The following is a 25,892-nucleotide window of genomic DNA, read 5'->3' on the forward strand; positions in this document are numbered from 1 at the left end:
GCCTTGCCACAGACTTCCTGTATAAACTTGGGCAAGTCACACTCTCTCTGTGCCTCAGTTGTCCATCTGTGAAAGGGGGTTAATAGCACTTCCTTACCTCACAGGAGTGTTGTGAAGATACAGACATTAAAATTAGATGCACTCAGATGCTACGTGCCTGGGGGCTATACGAGTACCAGTGACACACACTGGGGATGGGATCTTCAAGAGCACCCAGCATCTGCTCCCATTGAGCTCAGTCGATATTTTACCATTGTTTTCAGTCACAGCAGAGTTAGGCCAATACTAAACTCTTTTGAAAACTCCCACCCATCTGATTTCCTGACCTGTGAGGAAAAGCAATATTAACATTTCACACTGCCTGTGAGAGGAACAAAGTAAATGGCATGTTAATTAGCTAACCCTTCCCCCCACTTGCTTACTTTTTTTTTTTTTTTTCCAAACAGACTTTGCTGAAATTGTTCTTCAACATGAATCCAGGAGTGAGCCTCCTGTGTTTCTTCCTGTGCCTGAGCCCCGTCGTGTGTGACCGGGTGTACGTCCACCCCTTCCATTTGTTTTCCTACAACAAAAGCAGCTGCGAGAAGCTGGACAACTTGACACAGGAGGAGAAAATGTTTGTCCCCATTTCCATTGAGTCCCAAACCATCCCTGCCTATGAAGAGAATCTGAAAGACAAAACCAAGCTGGGAACACAAAGCTCGGATACCAAGCGTGACCAAAAGCTGAGCTACTTGAAAGACCTAGTGCATGTCCTTGGTATGCGCTTCTATGGGGCGCTGAAGGAAACACTGAAGGGTGAAAACATTCTCCTGTCACCTACCAATCTCTACAGGTCTTTGTTGTCATTCTACTTAGGGGCCTCCGAACAGACAGCAGCTGATTTACAGAACTTCTTGGGATTCGTTCCCCCCTCCGGTGACCCAGACTGCACCTCCAAAGTGGATGGACACAAAGTCCTTCTGACCCTGAAGACCATGGATGACCTGCTCCTCTCAAGCGGAGCTGATGATCTGCTTTTTACCAAGCTTTCCTGCCTCTTCTCTGCTCCCAGTGTGCGTTTATCCAAATCACTCGTGCACAGTCTGGCCCCTTCTGCCGATTATTTTTATGCCCGAGCTGTTGACTTTACGAACCCAAGTCAGGCAGCAGAACTAATCGAAAACTTTGTGAAGGGCAAAGATGCCAACAGAACCCAGAATGTACTGACAAACATAGACCCGTCTACCACCCTGCTGTTTGTGACTTACATTCAGTTTAAAGGTAAGAACGACGAGAATTAATTTCAATGGCAATCTCAGGGGGGCAGCTAATGACCTCCAGATTCATCGGTTTCTGCAAGCCAGCACATTTTGTACCTCACAGCTCTCCCACCTTGGGCTTCGCTTTCTTAGGTTAAGCAAGATCAGGCCTGATCAGCAGCTAGATGGAAAACCTCAGCTGAAAACCTAGAGTGCTGCAAGATGTGGCCTTAGTATTACACTTAATAAATAATAATAGCCATACTGTTTGTATTGTTGGTAGAGCAAGTTCCTCTTTGTGCTTGGCGCTGTACAAAAACAGTCACTTTCCCCCAAAGAGCTTATGGTCTAAACTGACAAGAGAAAGGGTGGAAGAAAGAAAGTATTACAATCCCCGTTACAGATGTGAAACCGCACTTAATGTGAATAAGTGACTTGCCCAGAGACACACAGGAAGTCTGTCTCAGAAACTGAGCCCAGATCTCCCAAGTCCCACTCCCGTTTCTTAACCACAAGGTCATCCTTTGCCCTGGTGCATATGCCATCAGTGCCTCATCTACAGACAGACCGTGATGGGCAACATCTGTCAGCCAGCCACAGAGTCATTGCTGTGCGTAAGGGGGACTGAGGGGAGAATGGAGGGAGATTTCCTCTGACCAGTTGTGTAGAGATCCACAGGTTTGGGTCCCCAGCCGATGAAACAAAGCAATCGTACCCACTGTCTGCCTTTTCTGCCTCTCTGTTGGCCCCAGGCAGGGCAAAGATGCTACATCAGAAACCTCCCTGAGTATAAGGTCTAAGGTAAGGGTTCCACTCCTGCACATTTCACATGGCACAGGTGGAAAGAGCTCCTGATCCCCAAAAGTGCCAGCGTATTTTTCAGAAGAAGAGGAGTTTCACAAGAATAGGAGAACTCAACTCGATGTTCTGCCCAATTCCAACCAGGATAGTTCCTTTGTGCTTACTTAGAACTCCCCCTGTAGCTCCAGTTGGATAGTTAGCCTCCACATTCCCTTCTACAATACTGGGGTGGTGGACTGCTGCTGGCACACAGTAGCTGCCAGAGTCCATCCAAGAGGTGGCTGCTCTTCAGGGGTGGATGAGCAATGGCTACGCCTACAGTCTGTTAAGGCATGTTGGGATCCTTGAAATTGAAAGCCTCCACTTCCATACAGCCTCTCTCATGAGAGTCATGCATTGCTACTGGGACAAAGGTCAGGAACCAAATAATATTAATATTTAATTAAGTGGTTATATTGTGGTCACTTTGGTGCTGATCTCCATTAATAGGCTTTTCAAAACAGGCTCGGGGATGGCCTACTCTGCTCCTGTTGAAGTTGACTGGAGTTTGACCTTGGCTTTCAATGGGAACAGAGTTAGCTCAGTGCTGAGTGCTTTGGAAAACCTCATCCTAAGTCTTTATTAAACAAGGGTAGAGAGCACACTTTTACAGTGATACCAAGGAGTCAAGTGGCTGCGACCACCAACTGTGATGACAAGAACTCTATTGCCAAATAAGTCACACAATGTATTAATGGCCAAAAGAGACCGGGGAGGAATTGTGGACTAGTCACTAAGCTAGACCCCTGGGAGTCAGAAGAACTGGGTCCCATTCCTGGATGTGTCACTGTCACATTGTGTGACCTTGGGTGAGTCACTTAAGCTCTGTGGGTAAAATTTTCAAAAAACCCTTAGTGACAGCAGCTTAAGTCCCCTTTTCAAAAGTGGCTTAGGCACGTAAAGGCCTAAATTCCAACTGACTTTCAATGAGACTTAGGCTCCTAATAGAACTTGGGTGCTTTTGTGCCTCAGTTTCCCCACCTGTAAGTTGGAGATCAGACTTCCCTATCTCTCATCAGTGTGATGAGCTTCAATTTTTTAATGCTAGGGCTTGTCTACCAATGAAATGCTACAATGGTACAGCTGCTTCAATGTAGACTCTCTCTACGCCAATGGAAGGGGTTCTCACATCAGCATATGTAATCCACCTCCCTAAGAGGCAGTAGCCAGGTGGACAGAAGAATTAGACCTTGTGCTCTCTACACCAGGGCTTAGGTAAATTTAACTATGTTGCTCAGGGGTGTGGATTTTTCACATCCCTGAGCAACGTAGCGGAATGGACCTAACTTTTTAGGCTAAACCAGGCCTCAGTAAACTAAACTTGAAATCCTCAGATGAAAGGTGCTGGCTCTTCGAGGGAGTAAGCTTATCTTCAGACTGGTCTATGAGGTGCTTAGCTCAGTGTTGGTGCTGTAGAAATAACAGGTATTATTATAGGTTTCAGAGTAGCAGCTGTGTTAGTTTGTATTCGCAAAAAGAAAAGGAGTACTAGTGGCCCCTTAGAGACTAACCAATTTATTTGAGCATAAGCTTTCGTGAGCTACAGCTCACTTCATCGGATGCATTCAGTGGAAAATACAGTGAGGAGATTTATATACACACAGAACATGAAACAATGGGTGTTACCATACACACTGTAATAAGAGTGATCACTTAAGATGAGCTATTACCAGCAGGAGAGTGGGGGAGGGGGTCGGGGGGGGGGGGGGAGAAAACCTTTTGTAGTGATAATCAAGGTGGGCCATTTCCAGAAGTTAACAGGAATGTCCAAGGAGCAGTGGGGGAAATAAACATGGGGAAATAGGCTTGAATAGAGACTGGGAGTGGGTGTGTCATTACACAAAGTAAAACTAAGTTAATTGTATCCAGTTTGCAAATTAATTCCAATTCAGCAGTCTCTCGTTGGAGTCTGTTTTTGAAGTCTTTTTGTTTTAATATTGCGACCTTTAGGTCTGAGATCGAGTGACCAGAGACATTGAAGTGTTCTCCGACTGGTTTATGAATGTTATAATTCTTGACGTCTGATTTGTGTCCATTTATTCTTTTACATAGAGACTGTCCAGTTTGACCAATGTACATTATGAGATGATTCTTACCTTTTAACTTTGCTGTCAGCTGGGCACAACCAGAGAGGTTAGAGTTTTTTATAACAAAGCTATTTCTTTGGATCGCCTTCCCCTGTGTTTGAAACTCACTGTTTGATTTAGGAATGTACGTTTGTCATGTCTCTCTACTTCACCGGTCTAGCTCTATTTTGTCTGCTCTCTTAGGAGGAAGATGCGCACACATGTGCCAGACTCCACATGGGGGCTAGAGAAAAGCAGTTCAGACATGGGTGAATTAGAAAATAACCATTGTTGCAGCCCTTCCCTACTGTTCAGCAGATCTTGCTTGGCTCTTCTGTTTACTGAAGAGCAGCCATGTTAACTTACACTTACAAGCTTCACATTTTCTCCCAGTAAACGCAGGAGAGGAAAATATATCAAATTCTTCTAGGCTATATTACATGATCATAAGATATTACCCATAGTCATGGGACTGTCTAGGTGGTAGTGATCCAATTAGAAACCAAGGTTTCACTATTCTAGACCTCCAAGTTGTAACCCACTCTTATATAGTTATTTTAAATAAAGACTGAGCCCCTCTCCACATTACAGAATGCATTGTGGTACAACCATCATGTTCATAAAGGGACCGTTAAGCATAGTACAGCCACAACAAAAGGGAACAAGAACCATTTTTGAAATTCCTTGCAAGCCACGCTTGATTAAACACACAATTTACTGGGGGGAGGAGGGGTTAGAAAATGTTTTTCAAAGTTGCAAAAATAAATAATTAAAAATCAATGCGAGAAGCTGGATCCTATAATAGCACAGTCAGATGGTAGTGCTGGGTGAAAATTTTCCACATCCAGACTGTTTTTCAGTAGAACATTTTCCACAGAAAGTTTAAATTTTCTGCAAAAACCTGACACTTAATTGTAAACCCCAAAACATTGGTTTTCAATGGAAAATGTTTGTTTTTTTGACAAAAGGTCAAAGTTTTCCACAGAATAGAAAGCCATTTTCTGACCAGCTCTACTAGATGGGTACAAAAAGTGTGTTACTAAGTATGCGAAATATTACTTGAAGCATAGATGAACAACGATTCTCTCCTGGTGGTGGTGCGGTGGGGGTGTGTGGGGGTGTGTCCAGAGTCCTCTCCTAGCTTGTCAGGCTAGAGTTTCAGCATGTTTCTGCTAGCCTCTATGTCTTTCTCCCTCCCTTCTCTTGTCCTGCTTGATATAGGCTTCTTTCCTTTGATAAAGCAGTATAAAGCAGTATAAAAGTTACACAAAGCCAGTGACTTGACACTAGTTGACTCCCAGTAAAAAAGCATTTCTTTCAGTTGTCCAGCTAAGATGATCTTTTCCTATTATACAGGCACTCCCTTTCTTTCTCTTTCATTTCCTATTACAAGAAAAACACACTTTAATATGGCTAAATGTAAACATATATAGAGGAACAAAAAACGTAGGCCAGACTTACAGGATGGGGGATTCTATCCTGAGAAGCCGTGACTCTGAAAAAGATTTGGGGGTCATGGTGGACAATCAGCTGAACATGAGCTCCCAGTGTGATGCTCTAGCCAAAAGCGCTAATTTGATCCTTGGATGCATAAACAGAAGAATCTTGAATAGGAGTAGAGAGATTATTTTATCTTTGTATTTGGCACTGGTACAACTGCTGCTGGAATACTGTGTCCACTTCTGGTACCCACAATTCAGGAAGGATGTTGATAAATTGAATAGGGTTCAGAGAAGAGCCACAAGAATGATTAAAGGATTAGAATACCTGACATAGTGATAGACTCGAGGAGCTCTATTTAATTTAACAAAGAAGGTTAAAGGGTGACTTAATCACACTCTAAGTACTGTGACAAAGTTCCTCCTCTACCTTGGTGGGTCTTGCGCTTATTGGCAGATTTGCTCGCCTCGGAGATTCACGTTAGCCTTCAGTTTGGCTGTTTTCATGAACCCACAGTCCAGGTCAACTCCTCCTGTGTCTGACCAGGAGCTGGGAGGTTTGGGGGGAATCTGAGCCCGCCCTCTACTCGGGGTTCCAGCCCATGGCCCTGTGGAATGCAGCTGTCTAGAGTGCCTCCTGGAACAGCTGTGCAACAGCTACAACGCCCTGGGCTACTTCCGCATGGCCTCCTCCCAACACCTTCTTTATTCTCACCATAGGACCTTCCTCCTGGTGTCTGATAATGCTTGTACTCCTCAGTCCTCCAATAGTCCACGTTCTCACTCTCAGCTCCTAGTGCCTCTTGCTCCCAGCTCCTCACATGCGCCACAAACCAAAGTGAGGTCCTTTTTAAACCCAGGTGCCCTGATTAGCCTGCCTTAATTGATTCTAGCAGCTTCTTGATTGGCTGTAGGTGTTCTAATCAGCCTGTCTTAATTGTTTCTAGAAAGTTCCTGATTGTTCTGGAACCTTCCCTGTTACCTTACCCAGGGAAAGGGACCTACTTAACCTGGGGCTAATATAGCTGCCTTCTATCACTCTCCTGTAGTCATCTGGCCCAACCCGGTCACAGTACCTAGGTGGGTAACAAGTATTTAACAATGGGCTCTTCAATCCATCAGAGAAAGGTAACATCATTCAATGGCTGAAAGTTGAAGCTAGCCAAATTCTGACTGGAAATAAGGAATAAGTTAGAACAGTGAATAATTAACTTACCAAGGGCTGTGCTGGATTCTCCATCGCTAACAATTTTTAAATCAAGTGGGATGTTTGTCTAAAAGATAAGCTCGAGGAATTGTTTTGGGGAAGTTCTATGGCCAGTGCTCTACAGGAGGTCAGACTAGATGATCACAGTAGTCCATTCTGGCCTTGGAATTTATGAATACTGTGTGTATTTAATTAAAGGTTCTTTTCCACTTACTTCTTCTGAACAATGATGCGACAAATGGGCTGGCAGAGTCTCAGTAGCTTGGGGATTGCCTTCAATATTTTTGGAGGGTGAGTATTTCATTACCAGGAAAATGGGGATAGCTCCCTTCACACACTAATATTATACAAAAGACTTAATAGAAACATAGTATGATTTCCAAAACAGTTGGCCAGATACTGTTTCCTTAGCTGGGGAAATCCATGTAGTCAATGGAACCGTGCAGATTTACAGTTGCTGAAGATCTGGCCCACCAAATGGTAATGAGGTTGACCCTGCACCCAAAGTCCATGGCAAGCTCTTGGAGAGGTCAGTGATGCAAAAATCAGGCTCAAAATTCATTATAGCAACTAGTACTGATATTGCAGAGACAGCACACGGTCATAGTCATGCCGATTTGTTTGCCAAACCAAGGACTTTTCACTGTCAGTATTTAGCAAAATAACTATGACCAGCAAGTGAAGTTCCTCAACTGTGTTCAGGGTTCAAATTGCAGGCTTTTAGCAACCAAGGTTTGTGTTTAATAATCCCAGTGAGATTGAGTCACCTCACTCTGATCAGAGAGCTAAAGTGAGAGTTATGTTTATTTAATAGGATCGTAACAACTGTGCTGGAGCAGACCCGATGTCCAGCTTATCCAGTGTCCTGGCTCTGACAAAGGGCAGTACTAGCTGCCTCGGAAGAAGGAAAAAGAATCCACACGAGAGGCAGCTATGGGATAACCTGCCACCCCCTGCCCCCACCCGGGAAAATTTTCTCCTAACCCAAAATAGTTAGAGTTTGGCTTATGGTATGGCCTGAAGTGTGAGGGTTCCAGAACTCCTTAAAAACATATTTACTTTTACAATGCTGGATATGCTTGTTTTCCATATAAATATCCAATTTGTTTTTGAATACTGCTGTAGTCTTGGCCTCTAATACCATGTGGCAATGAGTTCCACAGGCTATGCTTTTACCATGTATGAAAAAAAATATTTCCTTATTTTAAAGTTGCTTCCTTCTAATTTCAGTTTATGTCCCCTTATTCTTATATTATAAGAAGAGGTGAATAGCTGTGGCCAATATACCTTCTCTACCCTTCATTATTATGTACACTTCTTTCATGTATCTTCTTACCCGTTTCTTCTTTAAGGTGAAGTAATATTGTGCATAATACTCTTCTCATGCAAGCATGTTTCAGAGGCAAGAATTTCTGTACTGTAATGTACAGAGTGTGTACATTTATTTCATGTGCTAACAGTAGCCTCATTTTCCATATTTATTATTCATAACACATTTGACACTAAAAACATTGATACATCTAGGCTTGGAAGGACTAGATTGGTAAATGTCAAGTTCACCGTGCACTCACAAACTGATGAAAAAATTGTATAATAGATTATAAAAATTTACAGGTAGGCAAATTAAAAACAGGCTACTTGAGAACTTAGTAGAATTTGATTTAAGGATATTTACTTTGTATATTTTGACACAATGTTGAAAATTTATGTTTTAATGGTTATAAAGCTGAAACTTTTTGAATCTCAACATCTACTGTCATTAAATTATTGTCTAACCACCACATAATTTTCTGCAACTATGAAAACTTAAATTTATAAAAAAAATTTAAAAATGCTTAAAACCATAATTTTGTGCAACTGTGAAAATTTACATAAATCAAAATAGAAAAAAACTGCTTAAAAATAAACATCGCTATTATTCATCTAAATTATTAAAAAAATTAAAATAAAATTCTGCCGTGCCTAAATATATCTATTTGTCCATGGAGACTAGCTCTTAGGTTAGGACAAGTCCTACTTTCCACCAGTATCGTATCAGTTTCTTTTTAATATTCACCAGATACAAAGCATTTGAAGACAACAATAGCAAACTTGAATGACCACAGGAGTCCCAATAACAGTCCGGTGGTTCTTTTACATACGGTGCCGTAGGTACTGTAGCCTTTGCCTAAGGCCACCCCGGGTGCACTCAGCAGCACAGCATGTACACTCACATAGTTAACATTCGGCGTGTAATTCTCTTACACAATGTCACATTTGTATTCTCAAAAGAAAGAGAGACTTTGGTAATGATTAAATAGCGATAACACATAAATAAATTGGACCTTCTCCCTTTCTCACTCTGGTTTTCAGCCAATGTGAAGAAAGCCTCCCAGCTGAAAGCGCTTCAGGAGTTCTGGACTGATTCAAGCACAAAGACCCTGGTGCCTATGATGTCCATAACTGGAACATTTCAGTACAAGAGGGACGACAGCAAGAATTTTTCAGTAATCAAAGTTCCTGTCAGCGAGAACGCTTTCCTTGTGCTGGTGCAGCCTGTCAACAGCAATGACCTGAACCCAATAGAGTCGGAACTTTCCTTGCATCCATCTTCGACTTGGCTGCAAAATCTGTCACCCAGGTATATTTAAATGTACAAACAAAATCTCACATAAGAATATAGGGATTACTAAACCAGAACAAGCCAATGGCCCATAGCTGGCCAGTTTCCTCTCTCTAACAGTGGCCAAATCCTTCCGAGGAAGGCATACCAACCCTTCTGAAACACAACACTGCATTTGGTTGTGCAACACTGTTACACCAGGAGATTCCAGAGGATGATCAGTTGTCTAGAAGCATGAGGAAAGCTAGCCCTTGTATTGCTCCTCGCTCGTATAACTACATGTGCTCCCAAGTCACAACCTTTCACCCTTATTTTGTCCCCTCCTTTTACGTGTTGATAACCTGGATTCTGGAGTTACATCCTGGCTCCACTGAAGTCAATTGGAGTTCGACTTCAGCGGGGCCAAGATTTTACCCCTGGTATTTTGCCTCTTCCCAAAAAAGCAAAAAACAAACAAAAGCCTTGCTAGAACTGGTAATACAGGGCCCACCAATGTGGCTACTCATGCTTAAAGTTAAACACTTACCTAAATGCTTTACTGGATCGGGGCCATATTTCATCAGCACTCCACCCATAATAATGGGCAAGTTACCCCTCAGAAACAGCGCACACAGCTTCTATTGTTCTGTGACACTGAAAAATGATTATTCTTGTGTGCCTATATGCACAACACTTCTGCTTAGCCTCCCACTGGTTTTAAAATCCAAGGTCACTTTCCCCCCATGGATATTGGTGGAACAATAATCATTCATACATATATTCTTTTTTTACATATATTTTCTACAGACATATTAAATTATCTTTGCCGGAGTTAACAATACAAAGCGCATATGACCTTCAGGAACTGCTCACAAACATGAATTTGTCTGCACTGCTGGGGAAGAAAGCAAATCTTACTAAAATAAGTGATGCCAATCTTACCGTTGGAAAGGTACAGTACATGCCATCTGTATTAAGAAACACCTTCACCCATGTATCTTGTCCAACCAAATGTATATAAATCAGCTAAAAATATAACACAACAAAAGGCAAGGACAGTGCTGTTGGGGAGGGAGGGGGAAGGGCCATACTGAATGGCCATGAAGAACAAAAGGAACTGCTCTGGGAACAACCCCCAGGCTGAAGTTTGTTTGCATAAACAGTTCAGACATCATCACTACTACATGCATTAAAATAGCACCACTATCAAAAAGTCAGGTTTGAGGTCCCATTGCACAAGGCGCTGTACAAAAATATAGGGAGACATGGTCCCTGTCAATCATAAATAATGTAATAGAGCTCCAAGTGTGTCCATGAGCAGGAGCATGGTTTGACAAATGTATTCTGCTATGAATATTTCGGCAAGCTCAAACTGTAACCTCTGTTGCTGAGGGAGGGCTGTAGGTATTCGGCTATTCAGTGCCCGCCCTGAATATTCCAGAGCCCATGGGGCACAGGAGCTGGTACCTTACCTGAAACCTGCATCTGGAACATGGACATGCTAGACCAGTTTCTCTCAACCTTTTTAGTGCTTGCAGTGCACCTTGGACTTAAAAAAAAATTTTTTTTTTGATCCTCCCCTCCCCAAGCCTGAGCCCCACTGTCCAGGACTGAAGCATGTAACTTAGCTTCATAGGGCCCTCTGTGGTGGGGGCAATTGCCCTGCTTGTCATCCCCTAATGCCAGTCCTGCACTTGCGAACCCCCCACCCACCCATTCCACGACCCCCACGTTGAGCAACATTACACTAGACTTTTAAGATGACAACTGTGCATCAAATTGGGATGGTCTATTTATTTTACCTTGTTTTTGTGTTCATTTTTCCAAGTGGCATCATTTGTATGGTTATTACAGACACACGCTGCTTTTATATAGCGCTATTCATATTCAAAGCACGGTACAACATCAACATCAACTAATTTCCATATAATCAATGGCTGATTTAATGTGTTACTAATGAATCTTCTTTCAAACCTTTAAAAGAATGATCCTTTGCAAGTTAATACCCAGGTAGATAGCTTCTGAGGCCTAGCTAAATTTCCAAAGTTGAGAGATGGTCACTGAGCAATGGAAGGAAAACTTCTGAATGCTGGGGTAGGTTTTTGTTGCTCCAAAAGTGCCATCCTGACTTTATATAACTGCCCCTATCAAGAACCCTCTCTCACCCTGTTAACAGGTAGTCATCCGAAAGGAGGCAGCACCTGGAACTTAAGTCAAAGTCTGTACAGGAAACCAGTGCAATGAGGTAGTCAAAAGTGAGAGACATTACCTATTTGGGGGCAGAGAACTAACATCCAGACCTGAGGGGGAAGACTAGGGAGATGGTCTTTATATTCATGAAAAGGAGAAAAGCTTTCTTGGAGACAGCGTGTGACTTTACTCCTGATTTTTCTACCTAGATGGACTGACTAGGGTGAAATCTCACCCCATCGAAGTGAATAGGATTTCTATATTTAACCCATAGAATCAGGCTGAGTGTTTGCCTGGTTGTCTAGCTTTCTTTTTTTGGTGGGCGCGCTTTATTGGAACACACACCTCAATTATCTATAAACTGCATCTTATGTGTTTACTGCTGATCTCCATGTCACTGGTTATTACAAGTAAATGAAAATACTTCATAGGCGTTCATTTATCACCTCAATTTCATGCTCTGGTGACTCCAGATTCACTTAAATATTTGCTTTCCAGGTTATAAATAAGGCCCTTTTCAAACTGAAGAACGGAGTAGATCTACCAGAAGATCTCTTAGAAGAAAATGGAGGCTCTCTGCCACTGGAAGTAACACTGAACAAACCATTCCTACTAGCCGTTTATGAGAAGAATTCAAAGGCAATGGTTTTAATTGGCAGAGTAACAAACCCACTGAACGGTGTTTAAAGCCAAGGGCTGCAGGGTGGGGAGGGGGGAGCGTCTATGAGCAGCTGTAGTCAGCTTTGAAATGAAGCAGATGGTATTTCAAATACAACTTTTAAAAGATAATATGCTAGTGATAATTGTGTATTCCCCCCCCACCCCATTAGTCATCCACTGAGAAGGAGGAAAATCCTTTGTCTGTCTGTTTGGAACATGATGATTCCAGTGTGAAATCTTTATGGCATGAACAGCAACATTACAAGCTGCAGTGTGAAGTTTGACTGCTTAACGTAACTGGTGTTTTATTGCAGACAAATATAAAGAAGGGGTAACTTCAGCTCTTTTATACATTTGAAAAGTTGGGTGGTTTTGTGGGAGCAGCACAGCTTGTATTACAGAAGTAGTATTAAAACAATACCATGTGAGCATGCTTTTGGGATGTTTCTCTTCTCCCCACCCCCCATCTGAATGGAAAATAATATGTATTTCCTAACTGTATTGGGAAACTAAAATAAGGTTGGTTTGCACTGATGAGCTGAAAGAGCAATATTATTATACACACCTCTTTGGAAAGCCTTATTTTTCCACTAGAAAAGTTCAGATTATTTTTAAAACCACAAATTATTTAGACATCTACACTGAGAGCCATTTATTATACACATTTATGACCTTAAAGAAAGAGACTACTACTATTTAGGGCCCAGTTCTGTAATTCTTAACTCTCAGAGTAGTTCTAGCTCAAGCACATAGTCCCATTGGAAGTAATTTGGACTTGTGACATGAGTAAGTGCCACTACATACGAGGCAAGGTTGCAGAACCAAGTTCCTAGGGCCTAATCAGTCAAGTCACTGAAGTCAATAGATTCCCTGTTGACTCTGATGGGAGTTTAGATCGTAAACTTGTGGAGGTAGGGGCTGTGGATGAAATCCTGGACCTACTGAAGCGAATGGCAGTTTTACCATTGACGTCAAAGGAGCCCGGATTTCACTCCTTGTCTGGCGACCTGTATGTAAAGCACACAACACACTGCTGGCACTCTACAAATAGTGCTAAAATGCTCCAGAATGCAACCTTTTACAGATTGTCATGGATAAGAGTAACTAATACGGCCAAACCTGGGAAGACTATGACGTCAAATGCAGTATCTATACATTTATTTGATTTGCTGTATGTATTCCAGAAGGCACTATAACATCTAAATATTGTGCTTGCATTGTACACACAAGCAACTTTTATGTTAAATATTCAGAACAGGAAAAATTCACAAATAAAACATTTACAAATGGCTTTGTCAGTACTATAGTTATCGTACAGTTTATAACTGGATCCCTCAATTCATTCCCACTTTTGAGATTTGCTGTAACTCTTAGCCCTGGTCTACACTAGGAGTTAAATCGATTTAACGCTGCTAAATTCGACCTAACGCTGCACCCGTCCACACAACGAAGCCTTTTTTCCGACTTAAAGGGCTCTTAAAATGGATTTCCTTACTCCACCCCCAACAAGGGGATTAGCGCTGAAATCGGCCTTGCCAGGTCGAATTTGGGGTACCATGGACACAATTAGACAGTATTGGCCTCCGGGAGCTATCCCAGAGTGCTCTATTGTGACCGCTCTGGACAGCGCTCTCAACTCAGATGCACTGGCCAGATAGACAGGAAAAGGCCCGCAAACTTTTGAATTTCAATTTCCTGTTTGGCCAGAGTGGCAAGCTGCAGGTGACCATGCAGAGCTCATCAGCACAGGTGACCATGATGGAGTCCCAGAATCGCAAAAGAGCTCCAGCATGGACGGAACGGGAGGTGCGGGATCTGATCGCTGTATGGGGAGAGGAATCTGTGCTATCAGAACTACGTTCCAGTTTTCGAAATGCCAAAACGTTTGTCAAAATCTCCCAGGGCATGAAGGAGAGAGGCCATCACAGGGACCCGAAACAGTGCCACGTGAAACTTAAGGAGCTGACAAGCCTACCAGAAAACCAGAAAGGTGAACGGCCGCTCCGGGTCACAGCCCAAAACATGCCACTTCGATGATGAGCTGCATGCTATTTTAGGGGGTTCAACCACCACTACCCAGCCCTGGTGTTTGACTCCTTCAATGGAGATGGAGGCAACATGGAAGCAGGTTTTGGGGATGAGGAAGATGATGATGATGAGGTTGTAGATTGCTCACAGCAAGCAAGCGGAGAAACCGGTTTTCCCGACAGCCAGGAACAGTTTCTCACCCTGGACCTGGAGCCAGTAGCCCCCAAACCCACCCAAGGCTGCCTCCTGGACCTGCCAGGTGGAGAAGGGACCGCTGGTGAGTGTACCTTTTAAAATACTATACATGGTTTAAAAGTAAGCAAGTTTAATGATTAATTTGCCCTGGCATTCGTGGCTCTCCTGGATGTACTCCCAAAGCCTATGCAAAAGGTTTCTGGGGAGGGCAGCCTTATTCCATCCACCATGGTAGGACACTTTACCACTCCAGGCCAGTAGCACGTACTCGGGAATCATTGTAGAACAAAGCAGTGCAGTGTACGTTTGCTGGCGTTCAAACAACATCCGTTCTTTATCTCTCTCTTTTATCCTCAGGAGAGTGATATCATTCATGGTCATCTGGTTGAAATAGGGTGCTTTTCTTAAGGGGACATTCAGAGGTGCCCGTTCCTGCTGGGCTGTTTGACTGTGGCTGAACAGAAATGTTCCCCCGTTAGCCACAGGGAGGGGGGAGGCAAAATGCGAACTTGGAACAAAAGCACATGTACTATGTTTGTAATGTTAACAACAAGGTTTACTGTGAAAGAGTGTACCCATTGTTCTATAAAATGTGTCTTTTAAAATACCACTGTCCCTTTTTTTTCTCCACCAGCTGCATGTGTTTCAAGGATCACAGGATCTTCTCCTTCCCAGAGGCTAGCGAAGATTAGAAGGCGAAAAAAACGCACTTGCAATGAAATGTTCTCTGAGCTCATGCTGTCCTCCCACACTGATAGAGCACAGACGAATGCATGGAGGCAGACAATCTCAGAGTGCAGGAAAGCACAAAATAACAGGGAGGAGAGGTGGCGGGCTAAGGAGAGGGCTGAAGCTGAAAGGTGGTGGCAGCATGATGAGAGGAGGCAAGATTCAATGCTGAGGCTGCTGGAGGATCAAACTAATATGCTCCAGCGTATGGTTGAGCTGCAGGAAAGGCAGCAGGAGCACAGACTGCCGCTACAGCCCTTGTGTAACCAACCGCCCTCCTCCCCAAGTTCCATGGCCTCCTCACCCAAACGTCCAAGAATGCGGTGGGGGGGCCTCCGACCACCTAGCCACTCCACCCCAGAGGATTGCCCAAGCAACAGAAGGCTGGCATTCAATAAGTTTTAAACTTCTAAAGGCTGTGTGCCATTTTCCTTCCCTCCTCCACCACCCCTCCTGGTGCTTCTCTCCTCTACCACCCCTCCCGGGTTACCTTGGCAGTTATCCCCCTATTTGTGTGATGAATTAATAAAGAATGCATGAATGTGAAGCAACAACGACTTTATTGCCTCTGCAAGTGGTGATCGAAGGGAGGAGAGGGTGGTTAGCTTACAGGGAAGTAGAGTGAACCAAGGGGCGGGGGGAGGGAGGGTTCATCAATGAGAAACAAACAGAACTTTCACACCGTAGCCTGGCCAGTATGAAACTGGTTTTCAAAGCTTCTCTGATGCGCACCACGCCCTCCTGTGCTCTTCTAACCGCCATGGTGTCTGGCTGCGCTTAACCAGTGGCCAGGCGATTTGTCTCAACCTCCCACCCCGCCATAAACGTCTCCCCCTTACTCTCATAGATATTGTGGAGTGCACAGCGAGCAGTAATAACAGTGGGAATATTGGTTTTGCTGAGGTCTAACCCAGTCAGTAAACTGCGCCAGCGCGCCTTTAAACGTCCAAATGCACATTCTACCACCATTCTGCACTTGCTCAGCCTGTATCATAGAATCATAGAATATCAGGGTTGGAAGGGACCTCAGGAGGTCATCTAGTCCAACCCCCTGCTCAAAAGCAGGATCAATCCCCAATTAAATCATCCCAGTCAGGGCTTTGTCAAGCCTGACCTTAAAAACTTCTAAGGAAGGAGATTCCACCACCTCCCTAGGCAACGCATTCCAGTGTTTCACCACCCTCCTAGTGAAAAAGTTTTTCCTAATATCCAATCTAAACCTCCCCCACTGCAACTTGAGACCATTACTCCTTGTCCTGTCATCTTCTACCACTGAGAATAGTCTAGAACCATCTTCTCTGGAACCACCTCTCAGGTAGTTGAAAGCAGCTATCAAATCCCCCCTCATTCTTCTCTTCTGCAGACTAAACAATCCCAGTTCCCTCAGCCTCTCCTCATAAGTCATGTGTTCCAGACCCCTAATCATTTTTGTTGCCCTTCGCTGGACTCTCTCCAATTTATCCACATCCTTCTTGTAGTGTGGGGCCCAAAACTGGACACAGTACTCCAGATGAGGCCTCACCAATGTCGAATAGAGGGGGACGATCCTGTCACTCGATCTGCTCGTTATGCCCCTACTTATACATCCCAAAATGCCATAATAACAGAGGTCGGTTACAAGAGCACCCTGGACTACGTTGACGATGGCTACCAGTCATACTGCACTGTTTGCTGCCAAAAGGCAATAAACTGCTGCTGTGTAGCAATGCAGCACTACGTCTGCCAGCACCCAGGAGACATACGGTGATGGTTAGCTGAGCGGGCTCCATGCTTGCCATGGTATGGTGTCTGCACAGGTAACTCAAGTAAAAGGCGCAGACCGATTGTCTGCCCTTGCTTTCACAGAAGGAGGGAGGGAAGGGGGGCCTGACGATATGTACCCAGAACCACCCGCGACAATGTTTTAGCCCCATCAGGCACTGGGATTTCTACCCAGAATTCAAATGGGCGGCAGAGACTGTGGGAACTGTGGGATAGCTACCCACAGCGCAACGCTCCGGAAGTTGACGGTTGCCTCGGTACTGTGGATACATTCTGCTGACTACATGCACTTAGAGCATTTATGTGGGGACACACACAATCGACTGTATAAAAACGCTTTCTACAAACCGACTTCTATACATTCAACCTAATTTCATAGTGTAGACATACCCATAGATTCACATTTTACAACAGAAGTTAAGCTGCAATTTAGCGCACCATGCACACGGTCATAGCTGCCAGTGTAATATAGGCAACTGCCAAACTTTCAGAAATCTGTTATTGATTTTAAAATGTCCCTTCTCATCATCAAAGCACAAGAGGTTTTATTTTCCTGGTGAAGATTGTATTATCCCACATGCATGACTCATTCAGCAAACAGAGAGCTCTCCCAGCCGTGCTGCTAGGGAGTTCCGTAACAAGATAGCACTGTCCACAGACAAGGAATTCCATATTGTCTGACTTCCCTGCTCTGCCCAAGTAACAATTTTATTATGATAAAATAAAAAAAAGGGTGAGAGCACTTAGCAGAATGGGAGATGCATGTAGCAGTGGTCCCATGCGGTGGATGCTTAGTGAGTAGGAAAGGAGAGCACATGGAGGGCAGGAAAGGGATACACTGCTATGGACAAGGATGAGTAGATTATGAGTAATAGTGAAGACTAGGACGTGGTAAATGCTGGCTCAAGCACTGCAGCATTGTGAGGATGAGATGCAAGCTTACATGGCATTTAAAGACTCAGTGATTATATAAAAATGCACTGTACTTCGATTTGTTCCCATTGTCGGTTATGGGTTTTAAAAGTTTACTACTTTTTGCTCTCCTTTGCCCTACAGCCTCAATAAAGCCACATGAGAGAAAGATCACCTCCTCTCTGGCTCACCACCAGAATTGTTAAAGCTGCACAATCTTTCATACTGGGGATGATTCATAAGCCAGGAAAAACTCAGATTTTGATTTTCATGCCCAAGGGTGAATCTGCAAAGCTGGCATTTAGAAAAGCTCTCTAAACTGAAAATATTTGTGCAGGACTTATGGACAGAATGAATATGGAGTCATTGTGGATATTTCTCTGAAAACATCCACTCAATGTGCAGTGGCAGTCAAAAAAAGAGAACAGAATGTTGGGAATCATTAAGAAAGGGATAGATAATAAGACAGAAAATATATTTCTTCCATTAAATCCATGGCATGCCCACATCTTGAATACTGCATGGAGAGGTGGTCGCCCCATCTCAAAAGAGATTTATTGGAATTGGAAAAGGTTCAGAAAAGGGCAAGAAAAATAATGAGGGGGATGGAACAGCTGTCGTATGAGGCGAGATTAATAAGACTGGGACTTTTCAGCTTGGAAAAGAGATGACTAAGGGGGAATCTGATAGAGGTCTATAAAATCATAACTGGTGTGGAGAAAGTAAATAAGGAAGTGTTATTTACTCCTTCTCATAACATATGAACTAGGGGTCACCAAATGAAATTAATAGGCAGCAAGTTTAAAACAAACAGGAAGTATTTATTCACACAACACACAGTCAACCTGTGGAACTCCTTGCCAGAGGATGTTGTGAAGGCCAAGATTATAACAGGATTCAAAAAAGAACTAGATAAATTCATGGAGGACAGGTCCATCAATGGCTATTAGCCAGGATGGGCAGGGATGGTGTCCCAAGCCTCTGTTTTCCAGAAGCTGGGAATGGGCGACAGGGGATGGATCACCTGATGATTACCTGTTCTGTTTATTCCCTCTGAGGCACTGTAGCCAGACAGCCAGCCCCCCGCCCTCAGACCAGCATTGCTGGAAACACAGGAGGAAGCAGGAACAGGGCACTTAACATATATTCCAGCACAGCCTTTGAAGCTGTGAAAGCACAGGTGTGCTGCTACAATGTGCCTCTGGGAACAGATACAAGGATTAAGCTCACAGCAGGCAGAGGCCCTGTGACAGACATGGCTCTTAGCCCCAACTAAATAGCGTGATGCACACACACCAACATCCTAGGTGGGAAAATATTTACCCTGATAAAAGAAATGTCCAGTAGTCGAAACTTATTGTTTCTCTCCTTTGCAAGTGTAAACTACTCTTGCGAAAGCTGGCGTCACCCCGACAGACCAGCCTCAATTTGGCATAAGAAAGGAGAAAGAGAATAAAGGAGTACAGAGGTATAAGTAGGGGACCTACAGCACCATGATTTTTGAGTGCTTTTCACTATCTATCTGCTGGTCAGATAAGTGACAGCCTCCCAAGGCTTCTGCAGCTAAGAGGGTCCCTACGCCTTGTCCCTTATTCGTCTTTCCGCGGAATTGAGTGACCGATCCTGGCTTGGCACCGCTGGAATCGAGAGATGCAAGGAGGGTAAGACGCACCCACACCTGATCTCCTATCTTTAGTGTACACATATTTTGAAATAGAGCTCTATACTTTGTTTTCTTTCTTTGGGATTGTGGCTTCAGTTTTGTAACTTGTTTGTGTGTGTAACATCTTTACATTTAAATAAGTAGGCACTAGCAATTTTGTAACCACATGATTAGAATCTAGCTTAATAAATTTTGGTAACCATTTGTGCATAAGCCTGACTTGTTTTCTCTGGTTTACTGTAAAGCAGCCAACACAATTAAAGAACCTCAGCCGTTTTGGCTCTAAAGCCTGGCCATTAGGTGAGAGTACTAAGAGCCTAGCGTTGAGTTGTGCCGCCTCCACGGGGCAAACTCTTGGGGCACCTGTCAGTCAATCCTGGCTGCCCGCTGCGAAGGAGCTCTGAGCTCTAACAGTTAAAGTCACGGGTGTGGAGAGGCTCTTAGTGCTGCCATTGGGGCACCTGTCAGTCAGTATTGACTGCCCGCTGCGAAGGAGCTCTGAGCTCTAGCAGTTAAAGTCACGGGTGGTTAGGACCTTGGGGCATCCGTCAGCCTAGCCCGGGCTGCCCGCCGCGAAGGGACAGTGCGTCCTAGCGGTTAAAGTCACGGATGTTATAAACGGGCATAGCTGGCACCTCACCAAACATCCTTGGCCGTTGGCTAACAGGCACCTAGCATTGGCCACTGTCGAAAGACAGGATATTGGGCTAGATGGACCTTTGGTCTGACCCAGTATGGCCGTTCTTATGTTAATCTTATTTTACAGTGTACAGCTGCATTATAAATTTTATTTAGGCACACCACAAACAAAAACATCCCATTTAAGTCTGCCATTTCTCAACAAAACAAACATTTTATTTAAAAAGAAGGTTGGGGTATTAAGCTTTTCTATTACTCACAAGTACATTCTTTATCTATAATTTCCCATTCACGTGTCAAGACTCAGGATACTGCCACATTACTTATCTCACATTTAATACCTTTTGATAGTACTGGTTTTTTTATTAAATTCCTCAAAGCCTTTTGATTAGTAGAATAATGCCCTACTCTGTGGGGATTCCAGGCTTCTCAACTGAAAATCTGTGGCTCACCAATAGTCCACAAAATGAAATATTCAGTGAACAATGATAGAGAAGTCTTCTCCCTTCTCTGCCATATCCCCTAACAATGGTCCATAGAATGAAGTAGTTAAACACTGAGCTAATTGATTAACTTAATATATTAATGTTGATGTAAGCTATTTTCTATTTAAAACAAGACCATCTTTCTTCCCACCTGAAGAAAGTGTGGAACTGTGGTGATTGATGAAAGAGGAGAATGAGAAAACTGTACACTCAGCTGAGAGGATCTGGCTGTGGAATGAACTTCTGGAGGTCAGAAGAATTCAGACTTCAATCAACCTTTAGAAAAATACTACAAAAGCTTCTTTAATAAAGCTTTTCAGTCATAATCCATGATATTGATAGCAACCACCCTCGCACCAAAACAAACCCTACTTCAAGACCTTTCTGTAAACTAAAAAGGGAGAAAAGCCAGACTCTTCAAGAAGTCCATTAAGGCCTTTGAGACCACGAATCTACTTTATACAGAAAATGCTCAGTTACTAGGAATAGCCAGTTGTGTAAAAATCTATGTAGAAGAGGACTAAAGGTAGGGTGCAAAATCTGGATCTTTCAAAACTAGATGTTCCCTGAAAAATCCAATGAGTTTTTGAAGGAAGGAGGTAAACACTCCATCATCAAAATATTTACTGCAGAGACAAGATAGATTCTCCTGTTCCAGTTCCCCTACACTATTTGGAAAGTGTGCCTTGTTAAACAGCTTTCAAGGAGGGGACCACTTCACCTCTCATCTGGTATCTTGTAAGAGGTTATTACAAATCTCACCAAAAGGTACTGAAATACTACTCTCCTTTTTTTAAATCAAAAATAGCACAGACTAGGGACACTGATGTAGAAAACTAAGATGTAAATATACATTTGTATAACAGCCAAAAGACCCTTTAAGTCTTCACTTGTTTGCTATATGGTGGTTGCTTCCTCTTCTCAATTTAAAGCTGGTCTTCAGCAGAAAATAAATTGAACTATATACACAAAAGGGCATGGGGGTCCTGAAAAGAGGAAAGAACCTTGTGGTTTAGAGAAAAAGGTTTGGCAAATGAAACATAAAATATTCCATCTGCACCTAGTGGCCCATGCAGGCTTTGGAATTCACTATTATGTCAGGAATACAGTTGAATTTAAATCCATGCACATTCCACGAAGTAAAAAGTGGTTCCACGAATCTTAAAAAAAGTGTGTCCATCTTCCACAGCACTAACAAAGGCATGATTCCTGGCTTTCAGGAAGAGATGCTGACTGCAATTTAAATTACAATCAATGGCTACCAGTCAGACATGATTTCCCACTATTTTACAGAAATTGAGACAGTAATATTGTAAATCTAGAAAATGGAGGCCAGATTCTATTACATTTAAATTAAAAGATGGATTCTTAACAGGTGAACAATTCTTACTGTAAACTGTATACTGAACACACTGCCAAAATAAGCTTCAGTGTATTCTTTTGTTCAGTCAGGATGTTACATGTTGTATTTGAAACTCAGTGGGAAGCTGACAGTAATAGCTTGAGAATAGCAAACTTCAAACTGCATTTTATTAAAAAGATAGGAAGAGGACTCAATTATATTTGAGAAAAGTGACAAGCCTAGCAACCAGTCATGCACAGCCCACCTTACACACAAAATCCAATGTTAGTTCAGTCCAAGGCATTACAAGTCCTCAATCCAGGGCAGTAAAGGTACTGACTTAAGTTATCAGTCTGCTTGTGAGGACAAGCACATCGTGGGTTCCACACAGTGCTATCACTTTTGACAACGTTCAGCATATCACATCTTTGCAAAACAAGCCACTGCTGCTACTACTATACAAAGTCCCATTCTCTTATCGCCTTTTACATGTAAAACAACTGGACCTAGCTAGGGCTTCAGGAAACACCCAAAGCCTGAGAAACCCTGAGAAAATGAAAGCTTTTCATAGTATATTTTTAATACAATACCATCTCCAAGTAATAGCCTCTGACAAAAACTAGACGCTCTACCCAGACATGGCATGAAACACCACATACACATTCTACCATCTCCAACTCCTTCACTGCAAGTCTTCAGCCTTCCTCGATGTCTGAAAAGAGGTGGGCTGTGCAGTGCTCCTGGAAGGTTAATAAATGCAGGCTCTGGACCAAGGAGAATCCCAGTGTCAAGACGCTAATGGGAAACCATCTTCCCCTCATTTATATTGAGAGAGCTCTAACTTGAGTGTCACTGTTGATCTCAACTATGGCAGCACAGCCTGATTAGATGCAGTCCCTCATATAACCAGGCCCCATACTATTCAGGTCTTCATAGGTCAAAGCCAGCGCCTTGAGCGCCACTCAAACCATGCTCAGCAATTCTCCTAGTTCCTTCATCCAACTCATCAGTGTTAAGCCTGATTTCACAGAAGTACAGTAATATTTGCTCCACTGATGAAGCTAGGTCTCATGTGCTGGGATTATAGAGCAGAACACCATCTGCATACTGAATACACTGAAGCCAATGCTGCTGCTTAGAATTAAAGATCGACTACTCACTCACTATCAGTGAGTACCACTCGTTCTGGTGGCCTGATTAAATTCCAGACTGGGTAAGTTACTTTCAGCCTACTTAGAGTCTATCTGTGCAACTAACCAGTCTTCACCTCCTATTTTAAAATTTTGCAGTGGAGTGTTGGCTAAGCACTGTTAACACTATTTGCGTTTCACCCCAGATGTGGTTACATTTCATTGGTGGATAAAATGATTCATAGCATGTGAAGTGCTTCAGGATCCTTCCGGGTAAGAAGTGTCATAAAATAAACTCTGAGAAAAATTCAGCTAAAGGGACAATAAAAGCTTTCAGTTCTTTCACAGGACTCCACAAGATCCAACTCGGAGGGGAAAATACACAGTTGTGATAATTTTGCAACAACAAGAAATAAAGTGTTCTCATTCCAGTGAGCACTATATTCTAGGAGAGTTTTCCCGTTGTATATGTATTCATTAGTTCTAGAAGTCTGAAAGTAGCCACGAGTTGCACATTTATATACTAGATGTCAGCACATAGGATCACCATTTGAAAATTAAGTTTAAAGATGACTCAGGATTTAAACATTTTGATGAAAAACCCCTAAACCCATGGACTCCACTGCACGATTCCGTCCCCCACTCAATGACACAGTTAGGAAGACAATTTATTATATATTTATTTTAATCGTTAAGTCAGTTCTTCCACATTAAGATTTACAATAAAAATAAAAACATTTGCTTTGCTTTTAATCTAAAGTAGAAAGTTTAGAATGCTTTAAACTGCCTTCCATACAATGGAAAACTACATTGAATGCTCTCTTGTAATTTATTGTTGAAACGAGTCTTTGGGTATCTTGACAGAAGATGCATTGACTTGTTGCTGGAGACGCATTAGGAAGCACTTCATTGCTACATAGTTTGGTAAAAGAAAGAAGAGGGAAATAATTCCCTCCCGTTTTTGGAGACCTGGTTCATCCTCATCACACGTTTTCAAATATATTTAAGATTGTTCCACTGTAGTCTGATCCTTGGCAGCGAGAACAAGCTCTAGAAGAGCTGAAAAGCTTTTTATGTTGCTTGTCTGCAATCCCATCTTTTGCATCTAAAAAAACCCACGGAAGACAGGGTTAAATTGTTGTCTGACATTTTTTGTAGGATAAGGTAGACACCTTATTTGTCTGCATTATTCTATTGTAAAAATCTAGAAAAGAAGCATATCATGTTTTGTTGTGTGCTGACAAAGCAAAGTCCATTATTATACGTGTTCATCTCTGTAAAGAGAGAACTATCCAACTTTTAAGAATTTTCATTTAATACGTTTTGCAGGCAAATATTTAGCAGTTTTCCAGGGTGCCTGTTGCTAATGATCCCTATAAAGTTTATCCAGCAAACTTACCACTTATGAGAATTAGCTCTCTGAGGACATATTTTTGACAAGTGTGCCTTGTGTGACAAGAAACTATTGCTTAAATAAACTACTGAAATAATTTTAAGGTGTTTATTTTGTTCTACTGTAACAATGGATAATTTTCAAATTTATCTTCTCAGCAATTATAGAGGATCTGATCTAAAACATGCTATGTGTGCATGAACTGAACACTCCTAACTGAAGTCAGCTTGTGCTGACAGAGTTAAAACTGATAATAATGCAGTAACTAGGGCTGTTGATTAATCATAGTTAACTTACGCAATTAACTCAAAAAAATTAATTGCGATTAATCACTTTTAAACAGAATACCAACTGAAATTTATTAAATATTTTAAATGTTGTTCTACATTTTCAAATATATTGATTTCTATTGCAACACAGTATACAAAGTGTATAGAGCTCACTTTATATTATCTTTATTACAAATATTTGCACTGTAAAATGATAAACAAAAGAAATAATATTTTTCAATTCACCTCATACAAGTACTGTAGTACATTCTCTTTATCATGAAAGTGTAACTTACAAACATACATTTTTTGTTTTGTTACATAACTGTACTCAAAAAACAATGTAAAACTTTAGAGCAGTGGTGGGCAACCTGCAGCCCATCAGGGTAATCCTCTGGCGGGCCGCGAGACAGTTTGTGTACACTGACCATCCACAGGCACAGCCACCCTCAGCTCCCAGTGGCCGTGGTTCACCATTCACTGTCTTGCGGCCCACCAGAGGACTACCCTGACAGGCTGCATGCGGCCCATGGGCCGCAGGTTGACCACCACTGCTTTAGAGCCTACAAGTCCACTCAGTCCTACTTCTTGTTCAGCCAATCGCTAAGACAAACAAGTTAGTTTACATTTACGGGAGATACTGTTGCCTGCTTCTTATTTACAATGTCACCTGAAAGTGAGAACAAGTGTTTGCATGGCACTTTTGTAGCCGGCACTGCAAGGTATTTATATGTCAGATATGCTAAACATTCGTATGCTCCTTCATGATTCGGCCACCATTCCAGAGGACATGCTTCCATGCTGATGCTTGTTAAAAAAATAATGCATTAATTTAGTTTGTGACTGAACTCCTTGGGGGAGAATTGTGTCTCCCCTGCTCTGTTTTACCCACATTTTACCATATATTTCATGTTATAGCAGTCTCGGAGGATGGCCCAGCACATGTTCGTTTGAAGAATGCTTTCACTGCAGATTTGACAAAACGCAAAGAAGGTACCGATGTGAAATTTCTAAAAATAGCTACAGCACTCGACCCAAGGTTTAAGAATCTGAAGTGCCACCCAAACTCTGAGAGGGACAAGGTGTGGAACATGCTTTCAGAAGTCTTAAAAGAGAAACACT

General features: G+C 42.6%; 2 protein-coding genes across 5 annotated transcripts in view; one reads left to right on the forward strand and one right to left on the reverse strand.

Moving 5' to 3' along the window:
* The first annotated feature begins 470 nt into the window (after window positions 1-470).
* On the forward strand, window positions 471-12,251 carry AGT (angiotensinogen). The gene is made up of 4 exons (XM_073335253.1): window positions 471-1,263; window positions 9,146-9,413; window positions 10,182-10,326; window positions 12,063-12,251. Exons 1-4 carry the CDS (start codon window positions 471-473, stop codon window positions 12,249-12,251), a joined length of 1,395 nt encoding a protein of 464 aa, XP_073191354.1.
* An 11,519-nt stretch (window positions 12,252-23,770) lies between these two features.
* Window positions 23,771-25,892, reverse strand: part of COG2 (component of oligomeric golgi complex 2) — a 44,621-nt gene continuing 42,499 nt past the window's right edge. For all 4 annotated transcript variants that reach the window (XM_073338032.1, XM_073338035.1, XM_073338031.1 and 1 more), the window contains one exon: window positions 23,771-24,213. In XM_073338032.1, coding sequence (XP_073194133.1) covers window positions 24,180-24,213 — 34 coding nt within the window. In that variant the 3' untranslated portion in view covers window positions 23,771-24,179. The remainder of the gene's footprint in view (window positions 24,214-25,892) is intronic.

The sequence above is a fragment of the Lepidochelys kempii genome, chromosome 3 (genome assembly GCF_965140265.1).
Source record: "Lepidochelys kempii isolate rLepKem1 chromosome 3, rLepKem1.hap2, whole genome shotgun sequence".
Lineage (NCBI taxonomy): Eukaryota > Metazoa > Chordata > Testudines > Cheloniidae > Lepidochelys > Lepidochelys kempii.